General features: G+C 40.8%; 1 protein-coding gene across 1 annotated transcript in view; it reads left to right on the plus strand.

Moving 5' to 3' along the window:
* The window catches only part of ccdc57 (coiled-coil domain containing 57), a 148691-nt gene that overhangs the window by 4540 nt on the left and 116999 nt on the right, over positions 1-27152 (plus strand). The window contains exons 2-8 of the mRNA XM_042082781.1: positions 1014-1424; positions 1574-1682; positions 9554-9655; positions 11391-11548; positions 18680-18754; positions 19934-20134; positions 23953-24111. Coding sequence (XP_041938715.1) covers positions 1014-1424; positions 1574-1682; positions 9554-9655; positions 11391-11548; positions 18680-18754; positions 19934-20134; positions 23953-24111 — 1215 coding nt within the window. The remainder of the gene's footprint in view (positions 1-1013; positions 1425-1573; positions 1683-9553; positions 9656-11390; positions 11549-18679; positions 18755-19933; positions 20135-23952; positions 24112-27152) is intronic.

Raw genomic sequence — 27152 nt, forward strand, 5'->3', positions numbered from 1 at the left:
TCATCCTGAACATGTCCCAGTCAACATCAGTCAACGCGTCTTGCAGCATGATCTCTGATTGGTCAGTCCACCGTCTCATTTCTCTCACAGCCGGAGCTTCCTGCTTTAGACGTTGTTTATACTTCGGGAGAAGAAGGATGGCAGCGTGGTCGGACTTCCCAAACGCCGGGAGACGGGTGGCTTTGTATCCATCTTTAAATGGAGAGTAGCAGTGGTCCAGCGTGTTTTCACCCCTAGTTGGACAGGAGATGTGTTGGAAAAAGTTCGGCAGAACTAGCTTGAGGTTCGCCTTGTTGAAGTCCCCATTAAGAGAGCATCAAATGCCCTATAGCCTATCCATTAGACCTTAATGTGATTTTTTTTATTTACTAACTGTTATAACATCAGTTATATACATTGTCTATTTTCTGTATTATGCAATATTTAAGTATAAACAAAATATAATTTTGATCCGTCTCAAAGTTCTTGTCAACTCTGTTATAAAACTGCTTAAAATCCACACATACCTTGAATATGAAGCATGATGCCTACACAGAGAGATGTGTTAATTCTGCATAGATTAATGATAACAGAGTTGACAATGATGCGCTGCCAACTCTGTTTTCAATAGCATTTAATGAGAGTGTCAACTCTGTTAATTTAAGATTTTGCTCTTAAAATGATGACTAAATATGTTTTTTTTTTGTTTCAAATGTACAAAGAGCCAAAGTTCTCTTAGGGAAAGCATCATTTAAAAATTATCACATTTGCTAAATATATATAATTTACTAAGTTTGTTTCTTACAGGTTTAAGCTCAGCAAGTACTTGTCATGTTAACTTTGAAGTTTGTTCTATGACTATAAAAAAGTTTAATGATAAAAACTCATTACATTTTTTTGGTTTCTCTATACACTTGAAATGTATCCCGAATTATAGAATGACCCATTTAATGTACACAGATGGGAAGGTTAAAAAAAGCAAAGCTGTGTTAGGACATTTGAGAGAAGGAAGGTGATTTTGTTTTTCTTGTCAGCCATAGTGTGGAGATGCTGAACTCTGAGGATTTTGAGTCTACTTTGGTCAAGAAAGAGAGGGAATGGAAGGAGTTACAGGCACTACACACTCGACAGCTAGAGTTTGCCCTAAAGGAAGCCACAACTGAACTTTATGCCCAAAGGAAGCATTTCCAGGGCCTTATGGAGGACTTTCAATTCAATCTCAAGTTGTTGGAAGAAAGGGATCATAAACTACAGTGTTATGATGCCATTATTACAAAGTTTCAAGTCAATGACTGTACAAGACAAGAAGAAGTGAGTGAGCTGCGTGTACAAATCGGCAAGCTTCAGGAAACCAGAATGCAAGAGAAGAGACAGTGTTCAGAACTGTATACCAGACACCAAGAAGAGATGGCCGACCTGCAGCTACATTTGAACACAGTGTGTAGGTAGGCTCACAAACACCATGCTCACCATGCTTACATTTTTTTTTTATTTTGTTTTCCCTCAAATTGTTGCAATAACCTGTCAGACCAAACCAACCTCTAACCCACAAGCACTTAAGCTGTCACCTTTTGTCTTTTGTCACTCCCTTTAGTGAAAAGAATGAAGAAATTCAGAGACTGGAGGAAGAGAATGAAGGGCTAAAGAACAGCTTAAGGCTTAAGGTACAACAGACAGAGGGGGAGCTGGCATTGCAAAAAACGGTGAGTTTGATTGGCGTTCAAAGGGAACTTGTACTTGTCTGTAGGCTTATTTAAAGGAGAACTATTGCTAGGAAAACGCCGGCATTTTTTCACATAGATTACTGTTTCTTAAGGTCACCGAGTACAGTTGATACGTAATTTATTTTTTATGCCATGCCATAATTGTTTTACATATCGACAGTACTCGGTGACCTCGAGAAACAGGGATCTATGTGTAAAATTGTGGGATTTTTCCTTTATTTAATAAACCCACTTAGAAATCATTTGGATGATTAAATGACCTGTTCCGTTGAAAATGGTGACTTTCCCCACTCCCCCTAGCGTCCCCAGGCGAAAAACCAACCTTGCAACTTTGGGACTACCATCCCAGTAAGAGAAGTGAAAAACAAGAAACTTGTTTTAAAACGTGTATCTTACCTTAACATCTGCATTGTTCTGCCAAACTTATGCTAATCGTTTCGCTACCTTATAAACAAATCCATGTGCTTTATCGTTCCCTTTTTCCAGAGTTTGAAATAGCATAATACACAACTTCTCCAGCGGAGAGGGAAATATAGCTAATCCTGCCAAGTTTCACACAGAATAATTGTTATTCGGGTATTAGTGCTATCAACACTGCTGTTTTGAGAGTGCATTATGTCTTGCAATAAACCCCCTGAAAACTCAGCTATTCAGAGAGTACCTTCTCTACTAGCACTACTTGCAACTGGACATGCTCCCATTTCTCATTCTTACCCCTTTTCCTACGCCTTCCACTTCCCCTACCTCATGTCCCTCAAAACAGAGTGCCAAGACATAGGGGTGAGAATATTCCCCTTAGAGATGAGACACCATTAACCTACCACAGGGGACAGCGGGGATGATTGAAACATTTTCAATGAAACATAATTTACAAAGAGATTGTGCCACATTTTGTCACATCTGTAAGCCCCCCCCCCCCCCCCCCCATCTCAAACAAAGAACATTCTTCAATACACAGGGTGCCAGGCCTAACTAATTATCACACAGTAAAAACTGAAACCAACAGAGTCACTGGTTTGATGATCACTTCTGAAATCTCTGTAAATGTATGTTGTGAATATAACATTCATGTTTGGTCTTAAATTAATACTTGTAATGTGGGCAACAGTCTGATAATGGTTTCATTATAATCTAATGTATCTGTGCATAGTTGTAGACTAATAACTACATTATAGTGTTTAGGTGTGAGATTCAGAAATCTCACACCTACACCTATCCACCAGCTATCCAACGAACTACAGGCCGGATAGGAGGGTCATGCATATTCAGATAATCTTTGGAATAACAGATATCTCTCTTCTCGTATGCCATGCCAATACTCAGCTTTAAGTGGATAAACTACTTGGTAACTATTAGAGATGCCAAGTTCTTAATTTCATGGAGTCAGATTAATCGTCGTATCTCATAATATTACCATTGCTTCACCAGTCGGTCTATTGCAGAGGTGGGACCAAGTCACTGCTTGGCCAGTCCCAAGTAAGTCCCAAGTCTTAGCAGTCAAGTTCAAATCAAGTCCCAAGTAAAGACAGAGAAGGGCATGTCCAGTATCCCGAGAAACCCAGCCACTGTCCCGAGTAGTGTCCCGAGACACCCAGCCACCAGAGGTTATACTAGACTTTTTTTTGGCCGGATAAAATGTCCGGTAATATTTCAGCACCAGCAGTTTGTTTATATGCCTTCACACCGACCGTAAACTCAGAGGACCCGACTAAAAATGTGTGTCCATGAGATCAGCTCGGAAAACAAATAAAGGAATCACATAAATAAGTTATTAGAATTGCTTACTATGGTTGAGCAAAAAGGAAAATATCATGGGTAAGTGTTTCTATCTGTAGTGTTAATTTAGTGATAAATTACCTTGCCTGTGAGAGTAAGATTCGCCTCTTGTGTTGTTGCAAGAGAGGCCGTCGTGGTTGGAGAATATGATCGTGACGTCAAGTCGGATACAGTTTGTGCTAAAGCTATGGATTGGTGTTGTGATAGGCTATTGACTCTATCTTGGCGATCTAAAACTCAGCACAAAGCGTATTGTTACCACTACGCAAAGCGTATTCCTATCCTATATTCCTATTTTTCGCCATGTGTGTCTCTTTTATTGAACAATGCGCTCAGGGGTATGGCAATTAACAACCTAAGGTGTGGTCTGGTGCATTATCTAAAAATCGCTATCTTACACTATCCAAAAAGCATTACGCCACTGACCAAGAAAAACCTGGTCTATAGCAAAAGGCACATAAGAAAAGCACAGCTGAAGGCACACTGTCACAAGATGTATGCAGCAACCCCTCTGCAGGATAAAAGTCCTTAGGTTTTTTTATTTAGTCATTTGAACATTATTGGGGTAAGTGTTGCTTTTGTCAGGCCATGTTTTCGATGGTAACGCATTGTCAATATTGAAAGTAATTAACTGTGTATAACTGTTTTGTCGTTTCAACTATGACACCACAGTGAAGTTAGTTTCACTTTGCCAATGAGTTCAAATAATAAACAAGTGCAGATGTGTGTAGGCTATACTCTGCTAGGTTTTAGTAAAGCATGGTTTAGTGGAATACCTGTTCCATACGGTCTCGCATGCAAGCAGATTCCTTCAAATGCGCCACTGACTATCAAAATACCGATGCGCTGTTTGAAGTTGCACTGCTTGCTATTAAAGGCACACTATGCAAGATTTTCACCTTTATGAAGCCAATTTGCTGGTAAATGAACTTGTAATAGGCAAATCGTTGGCCTAGCATAGCTATACAGCATACACGCAGCGAGTCCCTACCGAGCGCCCCGCCAAAACTTGCAAGAATCTGAAACATTACCTTGTCAATAGATATAGTTCTTTGGAGATTTTGGAGAGTTTTTGCCTGTTGTTAATCCTTCACCTCCACAACAAAAGCATTTGCATTGTGTACAGGGGGCATAAGTCACAAGAACTTTGCTATTTACAATAGCAGAGTAACATATAAATACATTGCGACTCTAGAGGGAGCTCTAAACTCGCCAAAAATAACTAAACCTGCATTGTATACATTTAAAGGGAATGACAGATGTCATTTTCATTGGTTTAAATGATGTTACGCCCAAAACACACCCATGACTGATTAAGAAACATAGGAACCGCCTTTTTGCGCCAGGTGCCCGACGTTTGATAACAAAACCACCCCCAATATGGACTGGACAAACCCCTAAACTATTCTCCAGTGACCATGCGTTTTAGATCGCTTAGATTAGATTAGATTCAACTTTATTGTCATTGTGCAGAGTACAAGTACAGAGACAACGAAATTCAGTTTGCGTCTAACCACAAGTGCAAAAAAAGCAGAAAAGTGCAATGTGATATACAAAGTAAGGTCAAGAAAATAGTGGAATGATGTCCGCCTCCTTGTTGTCCCTGTCAAGGTTGCCCTGTCAATGTTGCACAGGTAAGGAGGCATCGGGCGGGGGCGGGTGGGGGTCGGGGGCTTAAGTGCGCCACATACTCGACGCACCCGACCTGTAGCGCGACAATGTGACGTCACAGAAGCGCCGTAACCATTTATACTCGCGCGTCGTGGTCACGACACTAGTTGCAATATTCTCCTGAACAGAGGTGTCGCTGTTGTGAAAAGATTAACGCTAACTACGTTACACAGCAGAAGAAGCTGCATTAAGAAACACTAGTAGCAGAGAATGTAAACAGGCTCTGCTATTAGCTAGCCTCTGTGATGGTACTTCAGACTTTGGTTGCTACTATTCACAACTACCACCATCATTATCATCTAGTTTCCAAGGTGTGCGCACAGGTAGATAGATAAATAGATAGATACTTTAGTCATCCCGAGGGAAATTTTAATAATTTAAACAGTTTAGTTAGCTGGCTAGCTAGCTAGCAGCTGGCTGAGTTTGTGTAATTTCCTGAAGTGGAAAGAGATTTTGTTCAGGCCTTAATAGATATCCTTTGTTTGAAAATAAATCGTTTCTATTCTTTCCTCTTAATTCCATGTGTTGCAACTCTCGCTGGTAACTTTATTAACTTATCCAGCAAACTATTACAAATTCACGACTGTAACAAAACACTGCAACTCTCGCTTGCCCTCGAACTAGTCCATCTTCCTGTTTCCGCTTTGTCGCGCTCGTCTGAAAAAAAATGAGTGGTGCGCTACCTCGCGCTACCTGGCTAAAATCCTGGCACGCCAGCAAGATCTACGTCATTTTGACGTCACGGTGTCGCGCTACCGGTCGGGTGCGTCGAGTATGTAGAACGCCTTAGTTGGTTGGTTGTCACCTGGATGCAGAGCTAGAGTTCAGTAGGGTGACAGCCGCTGGAACGAAGCTTCCTCTGAACCTGCTGGTTCGTGTACGGAGAGATCTGTAACGCCTCCTGGAGGGGAGTGGGGTGAACAATCTGTGTTTGGGGTGAGAACAGTCTTTGATGATGCTGTGCACCTTACACAAGCATCGCTTGTCCTGGATGGCCTCGATGGAGGGGAGTGAAGAACCGGTGTTGCGTTGGGCAGTTTTCACCACCCTCTGCAGTGCTTTTCGGTCGTAGGCAGAGCAGTTGCCATATCAAAATGTGACAGTTGATGAGGATGCTCTCGATGGTGCAGCGGTAGAAGTTCACCAGGATCTGAGGAGATAGGTGAACTTTCTTTAGTCTTTTCAGAAAGAAGAGACGCTGGTGAGCCTTCTTGATCAGGGTAGAGGTGTTGAGGGTCCAAGAGAGGTCCTCAGAGATGTGGACTCCCAGAAACTTGAAGCTGGTGACACGCTCCACTTCAGTCTCGTTGATGAGAATGAGTGTGTGTGTGCTAGCTTTAGACTTCCTGAATGAGCTCATGCTGTAAAGCAGCACCTAACATTAGATTCCTGATTGGCTAGCCAAGCCTGAGCATCGCCACTGGCTATTCAACAGGAAGCGCTAGAACAGTCTCAAAAGTACTCGTAACTGCAAGAATGTTACTTGCAAGCGGCAGAGATTCGTAATGGCAATATAAGTGAAGGACATGACTAATATTGAAAATCGTTATTTTTTGTTAAATCACAAATCAGTTTTACAGTTACAAATCCTGATACACACAATATGAGATGCTTCTCATCCCTAAGGTGGTGCAAAAGTCTGTGCACCTGCTGAAAACTTTTCTAACTGTAGGACTTTTTGTAGAATATTGATGTGTAATTGTAGAATATTTTTGTAATGGTAAAGTATTTGTAACTGTAGGATGATTTGTAGCTCTAAAACCGATCCGTACCCGTAGAATAGATTTGTAAGTGTAGGGTATATTTGTAATATCAATGTAAACCCTTTTTAACAGGTGTGCACACTCAGCACAGTAAAGCTTAACTTAGTTACACTAAATAATGGCGCGACAGGATCCTGAATTCTCAGCGGTGGAATAGTGAATTGGCTGAGATTCCTGATACCATAAATATAAATGTATAGCTGTGTAGTAGGATTATAAATGGTAAATATGAATATGAATAATTATAAATACAAATTTAGCAGCGCGGTGCCTCCACTGTAAAAATACTACACTTACCTTAGGCTAGTGTATTATGCACTTCTACAGAATTTAAATTAACAATGTGAAAATAATAATCAGACTAGTGAATGTAGTTAAATTAATTGCCAATACACCCTGGATATAAAGAAATATAATAATTAAATATTTATTTAATAATAGCCACGTCGTGAACGTGACAACCCAAAAGCTGACAAATGTCAGGGAGTGAACAATTCACTCAAGGGTAACGTTAGGATAAAACCAAACATTAACGAATGGTAATGTTAAAGATTAACATATAATGCTATGTTAGCTTAAGCTAAACTGGAAAGAAACAAACAGTCAGCGATACATTACAAACAACATACCATATAATCACAAGAATAATCACATTAATATAGTATTAACCCCATACTTATTAAAATCAAGATAGCCCCAACCCCCCTTTTCGCTGGCCGTTGGAGCTCGGTGGTGCACAAGTGGCAGCTCTATGAGCTGCAGGCAGGACAGCAACCGCTAAACGGCCCTCCAAAACTAGCGGTGATCCAAACGAGAACCAGCTCGCAGCTGACCCTGGGGTTGGTTACCTCTCAGTCGTCCTCAAAGCTAGCCGTTAGCAGTCGCAGCCAGTGGTGGCTCTCTGGTGGGCCCAGCACCAGAGAACAGAATGCGCCCCTGCAGCGTTGGCTAGCGGCAGTGAGATGCGACCTCAAACAAGGATCCTCGACGTCAGCAGTGTAGCGGCAGGAGATGTCCGTGATGGTTGTCGACCTCCGGTGGGCCCAGCACCGGAGGAAGAAAACGAGTCCCGACAAGTATCAGGCAAGTCCCAGAGGTGAATTAGCTAAGGCGGCAGCAGCTATCTGCCCCTAGCTATTCGTCTGCCTTAAATGTCCCACATACTCGACGCACCCGACCAGTAGCGCGACAATGTGACGTCACAGAAGCGCCGTAACCATTTATACTCGCGCGTGGTGGTCGCGACACTAGTTGCAATATTCTCCTGAACAGAGGTGTCGCTGTTGTGAAACGACTAACGCTAACTACGTTACACAGCAGAAGAAGCTGCAGTAAGAAACACTAGTAGCTACCTAGCTAGCCTCTGTGATGGTACTTCAGACTTTGGTTGCTACTATTCACAACTACCATCATCATTATCATCTAGTTTCCAAGGTGTGTGCACAGGTAGATAGATAGATAGATAAATGGATATATAGATAGATAGTCATCCCGAGGGAAATTTGAATAATTTAAACAGTTTAGTTAGCTGGCTAGCTAGCTAGCAGCTGGCTGAGTTTGTGTAATTTCCTGAAGTGGAAAGAGATTTTGTTCAGGCCTAAATAGATATCCTTTGTTTGAAAATAAATCGTTTCTATTCTTTCTATTCCATGTGTTGCAACTCTCACTGGTAACTTTGTTAACTTATCCAGCAAACTATTAAAAATTCACGACTGTAACAAAACACTGCAACTCTCGCTTGCCCTCGAACTAGTCCATCTTCCTGTTTCCGCCTTATCGCGCTTGTCTGAAAAAAAATGAGTGGTGCGCTACCTGGCTTTAATCCTGGCGCGCCAGCAAGATCTACATCATTTTGACGTCACGTTGTCGCGCCACCGGTCGGGTGCGTCGAGTATGTAGAAGCCCTTAGCTTGCCAACAGCCCAAAAAAACGCGAGCTTCTAAATGTCAACACAGCCGCAACACAGCAGTGGACACTAACAGTGATCCTGAGACCTCCGACAAAACATGATACACAGATACAAATTCGCAGTGGGCATAGCGCACCAGAATGGCATTGATGGAGTAGCCTATCAAAAACAGGACTTCGCTCCTCCGAACTCTGACTGGGACTGCACTCTCAGCTCCTCTCCTGAGGCGTTCGAATGTTCAGAGAGCTCACCATTTCGCGGGCATTAAACATTTATAAATTATCATTGGACGATATAAAATTCAAATAAAAACACAGAGAACAAACAAATCTGATTGGTCTGTACCGAATTCCATATCAACATATTGCAAAAACATAAAGCATTATGGTCATTGTAGTAACAAAAATTAAACAGTGCGGTGATAACCACTATAAACATATTTTACAGGTTTATATTTTTTACAGTTACAAATAATTTCTACAGTTTCAAAACGTGATACACACGCACAAAACATTTGAGTCTAATATTCTTCCATAAAATAGAAACCATCATCAAGTCAGGTCCTTCTGTGACTGCAAAAGCAAGACTGGGACAAACAATAGATTGTTAGTCCTTTGGTGTAGCTTGGTATGCCATTTTCATCGCTGACAAAATAAAGCAAAATGTTTCAAATGATCATGCAAGACAATTCTTTAAAGCAAGTGACTTGTTGTTCTGTCTGAACATCACAGGAAATGATGGCATACTTTGATGTTGAAATGCGAAAACAAGAACATGAGTTCAACCTGAGGATTGATGACCTGTGCAATGAAGTCCTGTCTCATAAGCTCAAGGTAACATGTTGTGTGAAATCAGACAGAATCCAGGAAAAAGGTTGCAACATCGTCTTAGATTTAGCTTTTTCCGCCATTGTTTTTTCCAATTTTTGAAATGGAATTTGGCCATTCAAGACTTTTCCAGAATGTCCAGATTGCCAGTCAGTCCCTGGATACAGAAAAAAATAGCATCTTGGGGTAAAACAAGATAAAATGGCAAAAGATAAGTTTTGAATACCCCATTTTAATCATCTTTACCATAGGTGCCAATAACTGTGGAGGGCGCTGTATAATGTGTTTATGAAGACATAGAATAGTATAAAAATATTGGTAACACTTTATTTTAAGGTTCACATGTTAGCCACTAATACATACCTAATTATGCCTGTATTAGTGACTTGTAAGGCATGTGTGTTAGGCAACATTAATAATTTGTTAGGCGTGTATTCACAAATGTCTTTTTCAAGACGAATTAGGCCTTTATTCTTGATATAATCTTAATAATGACCTAGTAAGCCTTGATCTCAGACAGTATATAGTGAGTTATACATATTCTCTTTTGGTACTTACTATTAATTAGTGAATAGAGATTAAGGCTTACTAGGTCATTATTAAGATTATGTCAAGAATAAAGGCCTAATTCGTCATGAACAAGAAATTTGTGAATACATGCAAATGATTAATGTTGCCTAACACATGCCTTACAAGTCATTAATACAGGCATTAATTAGGTATGTATTAGTGGCTAACATGTGAACCTTAAAATAAAGTGTTACCGAAATATTTTACATGCCTTGGTTTTGGGACCTATTCATGATATAAAGAAGGTTTGAACAAAACTTGAGCAACAACAAGTTTATCTAATTTGACATTGAATTACCATAAACTATATTTCAGAATGTCATGCCATCTATAGCAGGGGTTCCCAAACTTTTCCACGATAAAGCCCCCCAAATACCACTAGGTTCTGGCCAAGGACCCCCTTGATGTGTTATTACTGTATTTTCCGGACTATAAGTCACACTTTTTTTCATAGTTTGGCTGGTCCTGCGACTCAGGTGCAACATATACATATATATATATATATATGTATATGTATATATATATATTTGATATATGTTTTTTTCCTCTTAATGACACATTTTTTGACTGGTGCGACTTATACTCCGGTGCGACTTATAGTCCGGAAAATACTTTAAAACCCATCGACAATACTACGGCAAATGTAAAAATACACTAAGCTAATCCTAATAATTATTTTAGCCACAAGCACTTCGCGATGGAGCATACAGTGTGTTTCATTTGGGGCTTTCTGCTATATGTGAGCTATCACTCTACTATTATTCCCAGTCATTATCATGGAAAATATAATGTTCAGATATGCGACAAATTATTATATTGTTATATAATGGCATTATATAACAACCCTCATAGTAATAGTGTATATTTTCAATTTTTCAAATGTTGCTTTTATTTTTCCTTCCAACTTGCTGAGGCCCCCCTGGCACCCCCTCACGGCCCCCCAGGGGGCCCCGGCTCCCACTTTGAAAAAAACTGGTCTATAGTATGCTATAATATACCGCTTTGTGACAGAAAAAGCATCAGTTTTTACTTTCCCATTGTAGTTAATCAGACATTCCTTACTGTAATATAGTTTCACTGCTGATCAGCAATTGCATACGTATGTGTATTAAATATACATATTCTGTGACTGATTAGCAAACTGGGTAAAATCATTTACTTAATTTTGCAGGTGGAGCTATTGAATAAGGAGCTGGAGGTACACACCAGAACTCAAAGTCAAGCCACTCAAGCCTTACAAGCCTCTGAGGATCAGTGCTACCAGGCTCACAAAGAAATCCAGCATAAAGACTGGGTCCTGAAAAGTATAATTTCAATGAAGGATACTAGGTATTTTCTACATGATTGTTGGCTATTTGTGTTAGTAGTAGCTGTCCATTATGTATACTAACAGCTAGATGATGGCAAGCTGTTTCTTGATATGAAGTGAGTAATAAAAACTAATACCAGTTTTTTACTTTTTGATAGTTTTTGACCAGCGACTAAAAATCCTGTCTAGTGACTAGCAACAAATCTGGTGACTTCTTCTCATGGCTTTGGCAACCCCCGTTTTTCTTGCCGAATAACAAAAACAAGACTTTTTAAAAATCCCCTTTTTAAGTGTCAAATTATAATTTCACTATGTGCAAGATGTGCCGTAGCACAGTGGTTAGAGGAGTGAGCTTTGACCTAAGGATCTTTGGTTCAAATCCAGCATCAATCATTCTGCTAATGTTAGTTTTGGATATTTACATGCCAACACAAAAGGTTGTAAAAGTAGCCAAATAAAAGTTTGTTAGTGTGTGTCTACAGTGCATTTATATTGCTAGCTAGTGATTAGTGAGGATAAGGACTTTGTTTGCCGGTTATGGGTTGGTTGTATTGCTTTGGCGGCGGCGATTAAAATACTGTAATTCACAAAGCTGTCTTCTTTTAATGTACAGTGCTGGCCAAAAGTATTGGCACCCATGCTAAAGTTGACTGAAAAGAGGAATATAAAATCATCTTTTGGAAATTGATCTTAATGCCTAAAGTGAAAAATGAGGAAATATCTAACCTTTAAGGACACCAATTTTCTTAGTGAATGAATAATGTATCATAAATAAAGAAATGTTCTTCCTTAAAATACAGGGGTCATAAGTATTGGCACCCCTATGTTAAATTCCCATAGAGACAGGCAGATTTGTATTTTTAAAGGCCAGTTATTTCATGGATCCAGAATACTGTGCATCCTGATAAAGTTACCTTGGCCTTTGGAATTAAAATAGCCCCAAATCATCACATACCCTTCACCATACCTAGAGATTGGCATGGGTGTTATTTCAGTTAGCCTATTAGCTGGTTTGATGCCAAGGTAACTTTATCAGGATGCACAGTATTCTGGATCCATGAAATAACTGGCCTTTAAAAATACAAATCTGCCAGTCTCGATGGGAATTTAACATAGGGGTGCCAGTACTTATGACCCCTGTATTTTAAGGAAGAACATTTATTTATTTATGATACATTATTCATTCACTAAGAAAATTGGTGTCCTTAAAGGTTAGATATTTCCTCATTTTTCACTTAAGGCATTAAGATCAATTTCCAAAAGATGATTTTATATTCCTCTTTTCAGTCAACTTTAGCATGGGTGCCAATACTTTTGGCCAGCACTGTAGGTATACCTTCATCAAAGGCTATAAAGGCCTACTTTAAGCCGGGACAGGATAGGTCTAGCCTACTTGAGTCTATGTACGTGTGGAAACCGTTATTATTATTCCATTCTCAGTTTATAGCTAAGTAAGCGCCACGGTTCATTACTAGCCCCAACCGTTTGCAAATGAATCATAATTTAAGGCAGACATGCGAAAGCTAAGCCGAAAAGGTTTGCTTTCATCTTGGTCAGGTTGCTAGGTAACGATAAACAAACTCAAAGGTCGTACTTCTTGATTTTGCTTACAAATGGACGGTTTTATGCGTTCACTAAACAAAGATTATGGAAATTGAACACCACTTTTCCATCAAAAACTTGTTGTAAAAGCCATAACTTGTTAGATTTAAGACCTAAGTTCGCTAGCTCTATGCCTGCCTGTGCGCGCTATGGTGCTCGCCGACCCTGGCCGACGAGAACACGCATGAGAGATGTGACGCAGGATGCCCCCTGATTTTCTAGTCAGTAGGTGATGCAATGTGCTGATTGGCTCTTCAGAAACGCTGTCAAGACCATGGAGTTATTATATATAACTGGAGAGAGTGACTTAAGTCCCGCCCTCCATACAAATTAATGGTGGAGGCTAGGCTAGAAATCCGGCCAATTCATAGTCAACGCCATATTGAACACTGGGGTTCGGATCCAGCGCCAGTCGGCTCTGACCATGCGCCAAGTTTCAAAGCTGGAAATGACGCATGGACCAACGCCAATTTTTTTTGGATATTCTGTAAAAAGAGTCGTCCTCCAGTTAAGAGGGTGGCGATAATGCACATACATCGCTTGCCACGTAACAACAAGAACAAAAAGTTCGGAAACGCGTGTGGAGTCCGAGTGGAGTCGCCCTAAGCGCAACTTAATTGTATTGGTTAACAGCGGCTCTAATGAAGAGCGGTCTGCCTGCCGTCCTGCTGCTGCAAGACTTCTCTATAGGGCTGTCACTTTTTATTCGATATTCAAATATGCATTCTAACATGATGTGAAATCCGTGAAATATAAATAAACTATTCGTTTTTTTGTGCCGTGTAGCGCATTTTTACAATCTATCATTAGTTTGTTTTTTATTTTATTGTTTGCCATCTCATCCAGTAGCGGGTGCTCTAAACGTATTCTAGCGTTGGCCCATGACCAAATCAAGCCAATAATAGCCAGTAGCCACAATAATGACTGGAGCCAGAGCCCTCAATAGCCACCCTGTTTCGAAAATGGAAGATAACGCACAGAACGGCCAGCCTGAGCGAACAATTACGTCCCCAACTCATCTAAAATGTGGTGTCTGGAAATGCTTTGGGTTGTACACCGCAGATGGTAAAGTAACCGATAAAGATAATGTAGTTTGCCGACTCTGCAAAAAACAGTTTACTTACGCATCCACGCCATCCAATCTTGACAGCTCACCTGTCGAGTTACCATCCAAATGAGGCAGCGGAGTCAGGCACAGTAGACAGCCAGACCATCGCCAGGCGTCCAACATCGTATGATTGTATGCTTTTCGTAAATCCTACATTATGTCCGGGGTCTGCAATTTACTTAGGCTGCGCAAAGCACAGGTATTTATTTGGGGCAGGCTTATTTGAGGCAGACCTTTATTTCTTACATTGTGCGTTTTATTGTGAGACATGCGTGTCGTTTGGAGCGGCATACCAGGCTATCAAAAGCAGACGATTTTCGGTTTGGTATGGGATTTAATTTAATTACGAAAAATGCATTTTGGCTTGTAGCTGCTGTTGTGTTTGTAATTAAAATGTACTAGTGGGGTCTGTTAATGCTGTTGGTGGTCCATAGGCTGACCCAAGCCAAATTGTGATGTCATCGTAATTGATTAGGCCGCCATATTGGATTTAATGAAAAACACCTAAACATTTTCACAGGTCACAAAGTTTGTCCGATTTTCACGAAACTTGGTGCAGATGATCTTTAGACCAAGCCTCATAAAAGTTATCCCTTTTTGTCTTTAAATCTAAAACCGTTTGCCCGAAACAGCCAATTAAAATTGTTGGCAAAGCCACCAAACAGGAAGTTAAGTGATATCGTAGCAAGGTTTTCTCGTATCAAGACTAAACTTATCACTTGTGCCAATAAGGAGGAGGCTCAAGAAATTTGGTACATTTTGATCACTGTGTGGCGCTATAATCACAGAAAGAAGGCTCATATCTCAGCAATGCTTAAACATATTGAAACCAAACTTGGTACACGGACTTGAGACCCCATCCTGAAGACGCACAATACATCTGGAGTCTTTTGACCACTAGGGGGCGCTATAATCACAGGAAGTGGGTCATATCTCAGCAATGCTTTCACATATAGAAACCAAACTTGGTATATGGACTTGGGATCCCATCCTGAGGACACACAATACATTTGGTGACCTTCGACCACTAGGAGGGCGCTAGAGATACAGGAAATTAGCTCATATCTCGCCTTTACTTATTGAAACCAAACTTGGTATATGGACTCGGGACCCGATCCTGAGAACACACAATACATTTGGTGTACTTTGACAACTAGGGGCGCTATAATTAGGAAGACTTTTTCACATTGACACCAAACTTGGTACGTTGAGTCGTAAACACATCCTAAGAACCCACAATAAATTTGGTGACATTTGACCACTTGGGGCTCTATGATTAGCAACACTTTCACCTATCGCAACCAAACTTGGTATGTGGACTTGGGACTACATCCTGAGGATGCACAATTAATTTGGTGTGCTTTCACCACTAGGGGTGCTATAATTATCAACACTTTCACCACTTTAAACCAAACTTGGTATGTGGACTTCCAATCCAATCCAATCTAACACATCACAGTCAAGTCCAGTTCAGTCCAATCCAATCCAATCCCAACTCCTGCTTAACTGCTTGGCCCCCACATTGCTGCTTGCAGCTATATTTATGCATGGTTTACTTTTTATTAAATTCGTAGGCTGGAATGCCTCGCGGCAACAATTGTGTTTAAATGTAGTAGCCTACTGCTTCAGCCTCTGGCAAGCTCAAAAGGGGGCGGCTAGTGGTAGCTTGAGAGCAACGTGTTGGAGACCCTGGTGTATAACGAGACAAGGGCTTTATGCCGCTGTTGTGTAATTTATTGTCTTTAATCATGTTTAGGCTATTTTTGTTCAGGACAAACAACAACGAAACAAGATCAATACAATTGTCTTTATTTGTCATATGATGCATAAATAACCATAATATACACGTCTTCTCATAGGCTCCTCCATAAATACGCACTGAATAACGTTTGGCTGTAGCCGCCGGATAGGCACCCGACCCCCACCAACATGTAGGCGCATGAGAGCTCGTGCCCAACACAGACTTTCGTGCACGGAGCTGGTTCCAAATGCTCCATGCGGCGCCATACTTGAAAATGGCGTATGCCAACATGCCGAAGCTAATCTGCACGCTCTACCATGCCAAAATTCGCTGATTGGCTCTTCAGAAACGACAACAAAACACTGCCAAAATTTGTGTCTGTAAAAAGGTTTTGTAGCTTTGTAGATCCAGTTTGCACACGAACCATAGATGTCGCACTTCTCCCAATTTCTGCCTAGTTGTATGCGTAAAGCTGTTCCACACACGTTCAAACTAAATCCCAGTGGACAAATGTTTTTCACACAAAATGCACACAATATTTCTGCAGGTAGGCCTTTTTTTGCACACAGACAAATTAATTCCACAGCTACAAAACGGTTCTACACATGTGCAAATCCTATCCTCGAAGACAATTTTTTTACAAAGTACAAAGTTTCTGTGCACAAGCACAATTAAGCAATAAGCCCTGAGAGGTCGTAGGTTACACTGATTCTACAACAGCTACATCACTCTTCCGCCAAGAAATATATTTCCTCTATCGGAAGGGTTGCCAAGCAACATCGAGACACAGCTACTTTAACTTTTGTATCAAGTTATGGTAGTGCAGTAATATAGAACGAAATACGGTCAAGGTGTATGTTTATGCTGCATTTTACAACGGCATCAAACGTGATTCAGCCAATCACAATCACTATTAGTTTTAGAAATTGTTTTAAACAGCTACAAAACTCTATTACACATGTGAATATCTTTTCACGGGCACAAAATAAAAAACGCCGCTGATTTGTTTCGATATGCACAGCTCCAACAACGCTTGAGTTCTCGTGCATGCTCATTGGTAACTAGGCAATAGTGGAGACTGTCAGCGACACACAGAGTGGTGTCAGGCTTCATGTTTTTCCCCATTACAGTGTCACACGGTGACATATTTCCCGACATTACCTTATCCATGAGGCTACATTTTTAAATAGTGAAAACCCAATTATAATCACCCACTTTGGATATTGGAGCTTACCGACTGTGCATCTTGAGTTTTAACTTGACGTGAAGTCATAATCCTATAGCCTACTTCGTTCGAATCTGTCCATTTCTTTCCAACTTGACCGAATTCATCCATACATTTGCACAGACGTCTGCACTAATTGTCGAGTAGCATAGTTTATTTTCTCCTGTCTTGATTTGTTTGTAATGGAGGTTGGCATTGTTATGCCAGTCTCTCTACTGTATTCGAAGCTGCAGGTGTTAGTCTACAGAATCGTTAGCATAGATAAATTGATATCAACACTGAGTTTTTAAGTTATGAATCTACACACCTCAAGCACGTCTTGCCTCTTTATAAACAAACCTCAAAGCAAAAGTGACATTTTGTGAAGTCAATTCTTTGTTAGGCTATGTGATGACACTATTTTACTGTATGCCGTTCTTTATTCAGTTCACCATGCTTTCGTGCTTTTCAAAATCAAAGACTGGTTTGTGTTTTTTCTGGATTTAAATAGGATTCAGAAGGTCAACGAGAAAGTCCACATCCCATGTTTTCACATCAACCTAAATTAACGAGGTGGTGGATCAGTCTGGTTCTACTTTAAATAAATCACGGCTCTTTCATAAGGCGCCTGGACTTGCGCTTGAACTTGCGCACTGTGGGTGTGACAGAAGCGGGAATGGGAGAATGCGCATAAAGTTTCCCCCCAAGAACAAGCAGCGATGGCTTCATTTTTTAGATGTTCATCATGGCAGAGCCAGCGACTAGACCAAAGACGTTTGCGGAGGAGGTGAAGAGGTTTTAACAGCAGTGTTGTGAAATATGCACCCCAAAGCTGTAGGGGGTGCTCTGTAGAGAAAAAGGAAAACGTGTTTTGTTTGTGATTTCACAGAAAAGCACTACACTACCCAAAATCCCAGTATTTCCCACAGTGCTTTACAGCTTAGGTGGCCACCTAAGCAACACATGCCTCCCGCCCTAACTGCGTTGTCCAAAAATAATAATTTAATCATTTCATAGCTCTAGAGTATAGAAGTACCTTACACATTTTTAAAGGCCAGTTATTTCATGGATCCAGGATACTATTGCACCCTGATAAAGTTCCCTTATTAAATAGCCCCACATCATCACATACCCTTCACCATACCTAGAGATGGTGAAGGGTATGGTGATGGCATGGTTTTATTTCAGTTAGCCTAATAGCTGGTTTGATTTACATTGAGAGATGATCTTATGGAAAGTACCCCATGCCAATATCTAGGTATGGTGAAGGGTATGTTTCTGCTTTGGGTAAACAAACTAAAGCCATAAAGGCCTGTTCCTATGATGTTGGCATTACTTAGGCTTGCCACTCTCCAGCCAATGCATAGACAAGCCAGGCATATGCCGGAATAATACTGAAAAACCCCAAAAGGTCTTGCTCTCTGGGACAATATCACTTAGCGACAAACCATAAACCACAATGATTGTTTTTTTTTATGCTTGTGATATTTTTTTAGAATACAGGAGCTTGAGGATCAACTGAGCCAAATGGAGCACAAACACGAAAAGGAAGAGGAGAAAGCATGCAGAATGTATGATTTTAGCTCTTCAATATTTTGTCTTGACAATCTACTAGTTCTGACAATGTGGTGCTAGACAATACATCATTGGAAGTCAATAATGACAAAGAAAAAAAACTACACCTGTTATCTGGTTTAGGTTTTTCATTTGAACCGGTTCCACACTGTAAAGGTATATCAGAATATTAAAGAAACATGCTAACTTTTTGGGAAATTAGCTTATTTGCGGTCTACCAGAGTTAGATAAGGGGATACATACCCTTCTCCTCTCTGTGTGTGCAATAACCCAGTCTAATGCCCCCACCGCTAGTCTGGATTAGCATAACTCATTGGAAGTAAGTTAAACCAGTTGGCCTACTGTATAGCTCTAAAAGTGACAAAATAGACTTAGACTACTTAGACTTACAACTTCTATTTTTTCTTATTTAAATGTTGTGACTTGTGTACCACATGTAGAAATAACAATGTAAAATGAGACCCAGCAATTTTCTGTATATGTTCTTGGAACTATATTCTCCTGTTGGTGAAACACTGCTACCTGGGCACAGTGATTGCACGCAGCAGCATTGTTTCCTAGGTACACAGAGAATGCACAGAGATTCAGTGGTCGGTGAAGAGAAGATTTAGCCTGACGAGCCAGACCCACATTAAAATGTAGGGTCTGGGCACTCACCGTTCGCAGTGCTCAGTCCGAGGGGCGGGATAATCAGTTGTCTTTCAAATTCCCTCTGCACGCAATAGGACAGCGGCAGCGCTATGAGTGCCATGCGTTTCCCACCAGCGGAGCTAGTTGGCTAGTTCAAACGTTTACCAACTTAATAAAAGCTTAACTCGTGTCACACTGTTCGCCAACAGCAACATCCATCTTATTTGTTTTCAAGTAGCAGGGAATTCAAGCCAAACCGTTGCAACTCTGCCATCAATCATTATGTTAAGCCCACCTAACGACTCTATACACGATTTCATTGGCCTGATTGAGTTTCGATTTCTGGAGCTCACAAGCCAACGGAGAGTTGCTTGACTAGCCCTGGCAGGGGGCGCGTCTAGATTTCTAGGCTAGAGAAGATTAGCATAACATACTGTATTTCCGAGTATGTATCTGGAAAATTGCACAAAGCCCTATGATGAGAGACCAAGATACTTAGTCCTATCAATATGAAACTTGCTAAAGGAAAACATGTATGTTTGCAGGTATGCAGAACTGGAGGCCCATGCTCGGGATAGAGAGACTGTGCTAACCCACATGAGTGATGTCCATGCTGAACAGCTTTGTGAAGCAGAGACTAGGAGAAGAGAGCTACAAACACAGCTGGATGTCTTACTGGCTGAACAGACCATGAGAGACAGAAGCCATACAAAAGAATTGCAGCAGAGGGATCAGGAGATTCTGAGGTAAGAATGTAATAACACATTGCATGCTGTTTCTGATATGTACAGTACTGTAGGTCATCAAAAAAAAAAATCTGCACATTTCTCTCTGATAAATAAATGAGCTGTCACATTGAATTGCTTTCAAAACATTGTCATAGCACTGTGCAATTTCTCCTTTTTCTTGCGTTCTTGTAAGTGATGTCTCAGCATGCAGTAGCCTTTTGCTACTGTTCCCTGAATTAATTGTTTTGATTGTGAGAGCTTTACATTGTCATTTTATTGAGTTTTGATTGTATTGAGAGCTTTACATTCTCATGGCTATCTGTAGGTGTACACTACCCTCCGCAATTCGAATGTATTGTCTTTCTGGTACTAGTGCATTAAAAGAGAGCATTAACGGTACTAGTGCAGTGCCCGTTCAAAACTTTCCTATAGAAAACCCGTAGCCCAATTACATGCACACAGACAGCAGACGTTCCTGTCAGTTCCTATTATCAATAGATCGATTTAATGATATCTTTTGCATTTATTTTTTTCCAACCAACGTCAAACTTGGCACTGCACTCACTCATGCCCGTAGCATTTTAAGTTTGAAATCAGTCAGACGAATGGTTTGAGAGATATTCGTCAAACACACAAACACATACACAGACAAGTCAGATGTTCCTGTCATTAATAAATAGATGTGACAATATATTTTGCATTTCTTATCCAAACAACATCAAACTTGGTAGTACTGCACTCACTCGTGCTCTTAGCAAGACACATGCCAAGTTTGAAACTAGAAAAGCATTTCCTGAAGGAAATATAGTGCATGAAAAAATAGCATGCTAACAATGCTAAAATGCTAACTATGCTAACCATGTGACTTAGCTAACCTAGCTAATCATTTTTTGTAGTTATGCTAACTAGCATGTTAACATGCTAACCATGTGACTTAGTTAACCTAGCTAATCATTTTTTGTAGTTATGCTAACTATGCTAACTAGCATGCTAACCATGTGACTTAGCTAATCATTTTTAGCAGTTATGCTAACTATGCTAACTAGCATGTTAACATGCTAACAATGTTACTTAGCTAACTTAGTTAGCATAGTTAGCATAACTGCTAAAAATGATTAACTAGCATGCTAACATGCTAGCATGCTAACTATGCTAACCTTGTTACTTAGCTAACTTAGCCAATCATTTTTAGTAGTTTTGCTAAAAATGCTAACTAGCATGCTAACATGCTAGCATGCTAACCATGTTACTTAGCTAACTTAGCTAATCATTTTTAGCCGTTTTGTTAAAAATGCTAACAATGTTAGCAATGCTATCATGCTAACCATGCTAACTAGCTACAGTGGGTAGGAGTCATAGTTGATGACAAGTAACAGTTACAATGGCTGAACAGTTAAAAAGTTCAGTAGTTTAAAGGGTTAAATTGTTTAACAGTGAAATATTGTAGTGAGGACTTTTATTTTGAAACAGTTTTTGGCAGAGGAAGCAGTTGAACAGGATGTGTAGTCTTAATAGGGCTAGTTTGTATGCTTAAAGCCTGAGACTGGCAGTTGATCCAGGTGGCCTGAACACCTGCCATAGGATTCTAATTGCTGTGATGTCATAAAGGCCCAATGTTAAGTCAATGGGGAAATTTTGAGTAGTTTTTAATTAATAGTTTAAAAAGTATAAAAGTTACAAAGCTGAAAAATACGTAGCACTCTTGTCCTAAGTAAGACCTACATAACATAGTTTGAATGAAGTTTCTACGTTAAACGGTTGAAACTGCATTAAATGCGTTAGAAGAAGAAGAAGCCTAGGAAGAACAGTACAGTGCATGCACTGTAATTAGTCGGATGAATGTGGGTTGGGCAGCCATGGCCTACTGGTTAGCACTTCGGACTTGTAACTGGAGGGTTGCCGGTCCGAACCCCGACCAGTAGAAACGGCTGAAGTGCCCTTGAGCAAGGCACCTAACCCCTCACTGCTCCCCGAGCGCCGCTGTTGTAGCTGTTGCGCCGGGATTAGTATGTGCCGCTGTTGTTGCTGTTGCGCCGGGATTAGTATGTGCTTCACCTCACTGTGTGTTCACTGTATGCTGAGTGTGTTTCACTAATTCACGGATTGGAATAAATGCAGAGACCAAATTTCCCTCACAGGCTCAAAAGAGTATATATACTTATACTTATACTTTCAAGGTAGGGGTGCACGATATATCGGCGGCCGATATATTATTGGTCGATATCGTGAAAATTATATTTTTTTAAAGCCCTAATTTCTCAACTAGGCGTATGTAAGGCTTGCGTGGCTACACTGACCTACTTGAGCTTGGTTGTCTATACTTCCTCAAAATAATGTCAGCAGTGTGGATGTATTTCACCAACAAGATCTATGGATCTGCGTTGAATCTGTGCAGCCCAAAATCCTCTCGTGAATGATTCTCCTTTAACCTAAGCAGAGCGGAGCTCAGCCTACCTAGAGCCGACTTGTGGTAGGCTATAGGTTTTTCCCAGCTTAGCCTTTTATCTGCGTTGAGCGTTTACGCCATAGATATGAAACCGATTCATACACTGGAGGGAGGGAGGGAGGAATGGAGGCGGCCTTTGAGAGGAAAAAAGACCGGTACCTCGACCTCACAGTCGATTGCAGAGAGGCTGGGTGGTCAACTGCTACCCGGTGGAAGTCGGCTGGGTTTGTGGGAGCATCCCCCTAGCGCTTCCTGAAGAACATGGGAGTCACAGGCCCCAAACTCAGAAAGGCTCTGAAATACCTGGCCGAGGAGGCTGAGCAGGGAAGCTTCTGGCTTTGTTTAAGAAGGAAGGACCAGGCGTGGGTAAAGCAAGGGTCCTAGGGTTAGCTGCAGGGGGCGGCAGGGAGACATCCCTGTCATTGCTCCACCACCGTGAGATGTTCCTGGATTAATGGAGCGAAACATCAATGAAGGGTGGCTCCCGGCTGATGACCCTGCAGCTACCCGCAATGGCACCGTCGGAGGTGCGGCAAGCAAAAATGTTCAGCAGGAAGTCACTTGCCTGTGCTACCACCGTAGACTTTGATGGATGCTTGACATTTGAACAGTACTTCAGCGGGACTTGATAACATAACATCCTTCAAATAGCAGCCTTGAAGGATCTCACCTTGACTTTTAGAAACAGCCTAAATAATCGTTCTTCCCTTATGCATGATTTCCTGCCTGCAGTCCCCTATTCTCCCTGACTCACTTTGTCGTAGTGCCCATCTGTAGAACTAAAATACCTCAAGCATTTAAGTTGTAAATGAACTTGTAAAGGAGTCGACACTATGGAGAGACATGGACACAGCGAATAGGTTTAAAAGCCTGAACTCAGGGAAACTTTAATCCTCATAATTTAGCTCGCATGTCAGTTTAAAGTTACACACAAGTCGCGCCAGCGAACGCCATCAGAACACGACACAGTAAACAGTACACAACATCTCAACAGATGAAAGTGCAGGCTGTGACTGCAACAGTACCATTCAAGTGAACATGTAATGGCTGTATGTGAATTATGTACAACGTGGTGCCCCTACAAACTATTGATTATTATACTTTTTCTTTTCATTCTATGTCATTATAATGTTTACTGCAATCAACACAATTTAGGTTGCACTCTTTTAAATACCATGTTTTTGTGCTTATGTACCCTGCCTTGTCAAACTTTGATAAATTAATCTTAAAAAGTTACTGTTCTTAGTAGCAGTTTATTTTGCTCAAGTGTACAATTGTTCCTGTCCTTAAAAAAGTTATTGTGTGCCTTTGGATCCTGTCCACTGGAGTTCAGGTAGCTATTTCAGCATTTCTAGTTGCCCTATTTATTGACTTCTCATACTTCTCAAAGGCTTCGCTCAGAGCTTGAAGCAACAAGATCCAGCTGGGACACCTACATCACACAGGTGTCAAAAGACATGGTCATCAAAGACACAGAGCTTCTAACCATAAGAGAACAAGAAACAAAACTGCGGGAAGAATTGAACAGATGTAATGAAGATGTGAAACGGTATGTGGGTGTTCCATTTTTATGATTGGAATTGGATGCTCTATTTGATATTTCAACTCATGATGCTTTTAAGCAGGGGTTTTCAACCGGTGGTCCGCGGCGTCATTGCAGGTGGTCCGTGACATGCATTCCAGCCTGCGTAATTTCACATTTAATAACTTTTTTCCATCATCTATTCCATATCTATTCCACATCTATTCCATATTCGCAAAATGAGGACATACAGACTATTCAGATAACAGGTGCACCTCCAGTTTTGCACGGTTTTAGTCAAGTTATAGGCCGGTTTTAGTCAAGTTATAGGCCTGTTTACCTTTAAAGGTTCAGCATTCTGCATTTTGCAATGAGCAGTGCTTTCCCTTTTGAATTGGAAATGCTCTGTGTCATTGTGTGTATGTGTGTGTGTGTGTGTGTTTCTATGAATTGTTAATCTGGCCATGCCCCCAACAACTCACCTTTTCACCTCTCCACCTCTGGCCTATTGTCCAGGAGGAGGAGGGGCCTGAGGCCTGGACAAAGTCATCAACAGAGTCATTACACTGAAGGGAGAGGCAACTGGCATGTGATCTCCCCACAGGCCAATGGATGTACAAGTTTTCTCCTGTGCCTATGATATTTAATCCAGTGTTTTGTCGAATTGCAAATTACTATTAAAATACTATTTTATGATAGTAGTCTATACAAAAAGTACTTCATACTATCTTAATTGGTTTATACTCAATACTTGACCAATGGCTATTGCATCTTTCTATTGCAATTGAGAATGTGGCAGGTGATCTACTGTAGCCTATAGGCTTCATAAAATAAAATAAACAGGGGTGCGTTTTCCGTACAACTACGGAGGTTAGCTTTTTACTAACGTGGTACGATGCATCGTTCAACTAACCAACATGTAAGTTACGACTGTTTCCCAAAACTGTCATACTTACATAGAACTTGTAAGTTTGGACCATGATAGTTTCCAAACTTCAGCAGTCTGGACTAAGGTGGTTAATGACATTTAGTAGCACGTGACGGGCACACCTGCACATACAGTAACAGAGACTTACAGTGGGCATCGCTTTCAAATGGCCACTTCAGTCTCGCATTACGAGGCGTGATGCTGCGTGAAGCTTTAGTACCACTTTCAGCCACTGTGCGTCGCTCTGCCACTGTACATCGCTCTGTCAGTAGCCTGACTGCCGCCCCTTCTGAAAAAGCAGGAGGCTAGGCTACCTTTAAACGTAATTGTTACCGAGAGGAATCCCAGCCTACGAATTCAATAACAAAATAAATCGTAAATAAACATTACCTCGATTAAGGCTACTTGGGTATGGCTTAAGGCTTGACTACACGGTGGTAGCGAAATCTGCTTTTGATAGCCTACCGGTGCCGCTCCACAAAACGAAAAAATATCTTAATTTCCTGTCTATGTTATTGTCAGTGTTGGGGGTAACGCAACTACGCAAATCAAAACAGTGTCTTAATTTGCCCTACTTCTTGACTGCAATGTAGTCAATTGACTGCTTGACATATCATTTTTATTTTTCTGTACAAATACATCTGCTTTATGCCGCAGAATTACATTCATTTTTGGCTGACTGCAGACGCGCCACTTCCCTCCCCATATTCCAAGATTAAGATAGTAGCCTATACAAAAAGCACGTCATACTATCATAAAAAAAAATCGTTAAAACAAATAACTATTTGCAATTTGACAAAACACTGGTCCTCATTTTGCGAATGCGAGGACGATATGAGCCTGTTGCATTTAGTTAGATGTCCGAGTCACGCATAATGTTTGAAAACCACTGGCTCGTAATCACAATAATTTAACACACGACAGTTATTACGGATAGCCTACTTCATCATGTCCCCATGCCTACATTTTTGTGAGTAGCATAGAGATCGTTAAAAACAATAAAGTATGGCTCTCCGTTTGGGACATCGAAAACTTATATTTTTAATAGACTACCGTCGAAGATGCTGACTTGCAAAAGCCTCGGGATAACATGTTATCTCCACTATAATCAGTCATGCCCCTTGATCAAAGTGGGGAATGAAATAAAAGTTTGAGAACCACTGGCTTAACAAGTTACCTGCAGTCCAGAACACAGAATCTGTTGCAATATTCTGATGATAGGCGATGATATCGGCAAATGTTTGTTTTCCAAAGTAAGAATTTCACTTCACCATGCACCTTCGACAATGAATAGCTCATTACACTTGTTACTGTTAAACGTAGGCCTACCTGGTATCATTACAAACATTATTCTGTGTCCTAAAACTGGCATATTTTATGGCATTGTGTCATGTAAGTTCGTTGCAAAATCTAGAGAAATGTGTGAGGTGGTCAGCGGGGGACAATTGAGACACACATTGGATTGTGTTATGCTTGAACATTCCACACTATCCACAGCTGTGGTAGGCCTATCAGGGGCAGGAGGATTACTGTTAGCGCAGGCTTTATATAAAATTCTTCAACAGAAGGCCTCGAATGTTATCTTGTTTGTGGAGCGCTTTGCTTCGCTTCTGTAATCTCGGCTTCATTGAAAATGAGGGCTTCCCTCAATGACCCTCCGAGAATAAATAAAGGTTGAATGAATGAATGAATGAATGCCCAAAATAAAGGCCTGTGGTTTGCGCAGCCTACAGTAAATAACAGACCCGCCAGAATGTGCGTTATGATGCTTTTTTACGAGCAAGATGTTTTTGGTACTCTACGCACACTGCATGTTCTTAAATAACAATGATCATCAGTAATATTCAACCATTAATTTGGGTAAATGGGCAAGCGTGACCACCTTGATTGGCTGATTGGCTAATGATTGTAACGCGGGCATGATTCCAAACACCTCCCTTACGATGATGAGTGACAGGTGACAGGTCTCAGAATGCGTGCGCTACACAAGGACGGAAGATGATGAATAACTGGGGCCGTAGGCTATTCACAAAGGCTTTTATCTTACTACTAGGAGTAGGCTACTCCTAAATCGCACTTAAAGATTTTAGCTTGGAGTTTTCTCTTAAAAGTTATTCACAAAGCCTTTCAGACAACTCCT

Source organism: Alosa sapidissima, chromosome 24 (genome assembly GCF_018492685.1).
Source record: "Alosa sapidissima isolate fAloSap1 chromosome 24, fAloSap1.pri, whole genome shotgun sequence".
Classification (NCBI taxonomy): domain Eukaryota; kingdom Metazoa; phylum Chordata; class Actinopteri; order Clupeiformes; family Clupeidae; genus Alosa; species Alosa sapidissima.